This window comes from Marmota marmota, unplaced genomic scaffold, assembly GCF_001458135.2.
Source record: "Marmota marmota marmota unplaced genomic scaffold, marMar, whole genome shotgun sequence".
In the NCBI taxonomy this organism is placed as follows: domain Eukaryota; kingdom Metazoa; phylum Chordata; class Mammalia; order Rodentia; family Sciuridae; genus Marmota; species Marmota marmota.
In genome coordinates, this window is record NW_025999990.1 from 38,454,637 (window position 1) to 38,459,800 (window position 5,164).

At 40.6% G+C, this 5,164-nt stretch overlaps 1 protein-coding gene across 2 annotated transcripts in view; it reads right to left on the reverse strand.

Annotated features, from left to right (window-relative positions):
• Positions 1-4,733, reverse strand: part of Taf4b (TATA-box binding protein associated factor 4b) — a 129,120-nt gene extending 124,387 nt beyond the window's left edge. For both annotated transcript variants that reach the window (XM_048806409.1, XM_048806408.1), the window contains exon 1: positions 4,333-4,733. In XM_048806409.1, the coding sequence (XP_048662366.1) occupies positions 4,333-4,672 (340 nt within the window). In that variant the 5' untranslated portion in view covers positions 4,673-4,733. The remainder of the gene's footprint in view (positions 1-4,332) is intronic.
• Positions 4,734-5,164: the final 431 nt, after the last annotated feature.

The following is a 5,164-nucleotide window of genomic DNA, read 5'->3' on the forward strand; positions in this document are numbered from 1 at the left end:
GGGGGGGGAGGAAGGAAGGAAAGAAAAGAAAAGGAAAAGAAAAGAAAAGCAATCCCCAACAGCTATGCAGGTTCTTGAAATATTCAGAACATTCCTAATATACCAGTGTTCTCCATAGTTCTGTGACATGCAAGCCCTGCTATGTACTATTTTACTTACTCCTTCTGGTACTCTAGGAAGAAGTCTCATTTTAGAAGTAAGAATCTGACATGAAGAATGAGGTTAATAAACTTGCCAAAGACCACAAAGCTATTAAGTGGTAGAGCTAGAATTCAAACCCCAGTCTGTTCACTCCAAGGGCAATGTTCTGTCCTTTATTGTACACTCCACTACTTTTCCCAAGAGGCTACTCCCTCAAACTCCTTGTTATCCACAAACTTCATTAATACACCACCTAGTCTTTACTCTGTGATCCTACACTGAATCTCTGGGCTACTAAATATTATATGCCTACTTGACTTCAAGCTAAGAGCCCTCTTAGGCATAGTTAGTTATTCATATAAGTAACAAATCCATATCATACTCTCACTGTCCAGCCCCTGTTTCTCTACAAAGTCTTCATTCCCTCACTCAGTTAAAAGGCTCAACTACTACTCTTATGATTAAATCTGAATATGACTTCTTAGATTCTCTGGGTAGCTTTTTTAAAATTAAACATTAACATTATTGATTATGTGTTTAAACATTTTGGGCGTAAAATTGGCAATACCTGTTGTAATTTATCCTATAATTATATATGTACAAAATTACACAAAAACATACAAAGGTATTTATTACAGCATCACTGTAATCACAGAAAGTACACACACAATATCAATGCCTAGGAATAGGGTAGTGGTCAAAATAATAATACAAAGAACTACTCCTATGCAGTTGGAAAAAATAAGAAATATTTACAAATACTAACAATGAAAAAGGCACAGTAAAATTGTTAATACTCTAGTGACAAGGGGATTACATTTCAGTAATTTTTAAAAACATGAACAGACAATGCTTTTAATCAGAATAAGCTAAGAAATCAAAACCCAACACACTCATAATTGTGATGCCCCTCAGCATCCTAGGGGCTCTAGCCCTATTGCTCCCTACTCTCTCCATGTAGATCTACCTTCAAATATTTAGCTGCCTTCTCTAAGCCAAGTAACTTTACTAGACCCTAGAAATAATAAAGTGATAAGGTGTTATAAATTCTAAGGAATTCATAATCAAAAAAGGAAGTAATAATAATAAACTAGGTATTTTAATAAAATAAACTAGCCAGGCACAGCGGTGCACTCCTATAATCCTATGTTGGGGCTGAGGCAGGAGAATCGCAAGTTTGAGACCAGCTTCTAGGCAACTTACAGAGGCTCTGAGCAACTTAGTGAGATCCTGTCTCAAAAAAAAAAAGGTTGGGGATGGAGCTCAGAGATTAAGCAACTCTGGATTCAATCTCCAGTACCAAAAATTAATTAAAAGAATTAGTAACAATAATAATAAATAATATATGGTCTTGAAAGTACAGAATCTGAGTGGGACAACCTAAAGAATTTCCAGCAGTTTCTACGGAGAGGATGACAATCCATAGAAAAAATAATGCCATTGACACTGTGGCTATAAACTGATTGTACAGCCTTTGGAATCCACACAGGGGATGGCACCCTGATTTCAACCAAGTCCAGCAGCAGCAGGCTAACTATGCAGTTGATGATCCTATAGGCTATATCCCTTTGATAAAGCTAAAGTGGAAACAAACAAAAAAGCTAACGTGGAAACAGCTTATCCAGCTTTTTCAAGAATCTGAGAAAGAAGATGCAAACTCTATGCCCCGCCTCAGCATGAAAACAACCTCAAATGCTTCACCAGTATGACAGTCATGTTGAATTTATCACAGTTTATGATATAAAAGAAGCAATTAAGTCTTTATTTATCTCTTTCACACAATTTGCAGAAGAGATACAGAATACCAAAAAGAGAAGGGCCACAGTTGGGTCTAAAATTCCACATGCTCACAAAAAAAGACTGAAAATATTATCAAAACTCTTTCATTTCCTGACAATGCCCCACTTCACACACACACACACACACACACACACACACACACACACATTATTTCCAGCCCCTGCTCCCTGGAAAAATCTGTGGTGCATATGTGTATTTTTTAAAACCAGTTCTGCTCAGAGGAAATGAACAAGAAATGAAATGCTTATTCATTACCTTAGAAAATTAAGAACTGACATATATTGAGAAATAAACCACTAATCCTCAGTACAGAAGAGAAATGGTGCAGGATTCATAACCTAAGTTACTTTAATCAATATTTCCATTAAATTTTTCAACTACTGGTTCTTATGCTACATATCAGTTGAAATTCTCGAAAGCAGCTCTGTAAAGTACCTCCCAACCTCCTCTGTAAGCTCATAATTCCTAAGAACAAACTGTCTCCTCTCTTCTCGGGGGTTTCTCTATGGTCAATAGTATAAAATATTTTAGTATTATGATATAAACATATTTAAACTGTGGACTTAGTTTGCAGCTACTCAACTCAAGCAAGTTTCAGTTTGGGTTTTTTGATGTATAAAACAGAAGATTAGCCTCTAAAATTCTATCTCACCTTCAGCACTGATACTCAATGAGGCATGTTGTAAGAAAATGTGGTTAAGTATAGTGATGTGGAAAGAGTACAGTTAAACAGATCTGAATTCAAATCCTTTGACTCCTATAAATTGCCTGGCTTTGGGCAAATTATTTACCCTTAGAGACCTCTTTCCAAATTTACTACTTACTTAGTACAGCCAATGAATAAATAATAATAATAATAATAATAATAATAATAATAATAATAATAATGTATTTAAATTGCCTAGCACAGTGGGACCTCAATAAGTGATTTGTTCTAACTCGTCAGCAAGTTTTCATTCTTGACAGTTTTTCTATTTAACATTTTTTTCTGACCATTTCTAAACAAACTTCAGTGACTAGGCAGGAATTTATATTTTAACAAACTAGGGAATAATTTCATTCAAACATACTCATAACTACTTTAAGATTACATGATGGATGACAATTTAGAACTAGCAAATAATGTAGCCAGTGCTGCACACAGCCTTAACAAATGTAGGGACCTCGTGTACTATACAAAAGGAAAAAAAGCATTTCATTAAAATGTGAAGAACACAATCTGCCCATGATGTTTTTGACCAAATAGAGCAGTAGCTACAAAAGGAAAAAAAAAAAAAAAAGAAGCCACTGTCCTTTTGCCACAGGATGCTAAAGTAATCTTTTGAATCAATGCTTCCACTTCTTTACCATCTAAGTCAAGATTATGAAAGTTTCTCTGGGCTCCAGGGATTTTTTTAGAGCTACCAGATCAGAGATCCAATTTTTTAAAAAATATTTTTTAGTTGTTGATGGACCTTTTTTTAAAAAATTTATTTGTATGTGATGCTGAGAATCGAACTCAGTGCCTCAAGCATGCTAGGCAAGCACACTACCACTGAGCCACAACCACAACCCCAGAGATCCAATTTTTGCTAAGCAAAATTAATAGAAGACAAATTCCAAGAAACTTTAGATTGAGGAGAGACAGAAGGTAGAACACTCAAATTTCACTCAGCACATTTACAACATGAATTATCATAAAGCAAAACCTTTGAGTAAATCTTGAAAAACAGCCTGACAAAGTAATAAGCCCTAGGATAAAAAGCAAATCCTCATTATCAGGATTCGCACATCCCTTCAAGTATAATAATCGCGTATCTCTGATCTATTTGTCAACTCTGGAGCTTGTTCCCCAGGAGAGGAATTCTTCTGACCGAAAGTTAAAATCATTACATATCTGAAGGCTGTGCGGGAATCAGCATTTGTTTTCTGATACCAGAAAACTATAAACTTATTCTGACTTGCTTACATTTAAAATTCTATTTCAGTCATACCCACGAGAACTTTTTAAAAAGACTTCTTTTTGCAACATAATCTAAACGTGTGAAAATATAAACTGATCCTTTCTTCGCGTGAAAATTAACTTTAGCCATCCCTAATCTCCTCTACCTAGGCACCAGTGCCTCAAGAGCCCTCCTGACAGCTTTGACAGAGTCACTTAGGTGAAAAGATTCTCTCCTTAAATATAAAATGCTGTAATGACACAAAGAGGTTATATTTGATTGTAAAGCCAAATCACTGCCCAAAAGGCTGCTTCCTGGACACTCACTGCAAAGTCAAGATTATGAAAGGTTTTCTTGGTTCAGAGTTTTTGAGAGCTACCAGCAGGAAGGAGCAATTCGGCGCTGCGACGATTCCCGAAACACTGCAAGCAGGACCCAAGGGTAAGGCTGGAAGGAGTGATCAACCTACCTGGAGGAAGCTGCAAATTAGCAGGCAACTGGATCGTAGTGGCGCTGGGGGCTTTCACTGTGACGATCTGGGGAGCAGGCAGCCTAGGGCCACTGAGTTTAGGAACAGTACTGACAGGAGCCACTTTGGTCACTAGGGTCCCCACGGGGGACCGCAGAGGCTGGGACGCCGTGGACTCCACGCAGACACTGACAGGAGCCTTAGTCACGGCGCCCAGGGCCACCGGGGTGCTCTCCACCCGGACCGGCAGAGCCCCGGCAGGGGCCATAGTCACGGTCCCCGAGGCGCCCCCAACAACCGGAGGAGCGGCACCGGACGATTCGCTGAGGCCCGCGGGCATCCCCCCAAGGGATCAGCGGCAGCTGCAGCGCTGCGGTTCCGGGAGCTGAGGTGAGCAGAGGNGGGCGTCACTCGGGCTCTCACTTCCGAGCCTAACTGCGCGGTAGTTCCCCCGCCAGAAACTTCAAAACTACAGACCCAGAGCACCACCGGAGCCCCCTACGCGCGCTCCGGACGGGCCGGCTGCGCGGACACGCCAGCCATGTTTATATAGCCACGCGGAGACCTCGCGCAGGCGCCCAGGCCGCCGCCGCCACCCCGGGTTTCCCCGGAATCCGGCTGCCTGATTGGCCACGGAGCGGAATCGCGCTCGTGACGTCATGAGGGACGGCTCGAAAGGGCGTTAGAATCTTCCCCAGAATCGGGAGGATGGAGGGGCAGGTTTTTACCTAAAGCTTGTCACGTGTGAGGGGCAAACTGCGGCCTCCGCGGTCCTCTCCTAGGTGTCCGTGCGAACAAGAAGCCTAAACTAGATTTTCCCCCACGCTTTTTA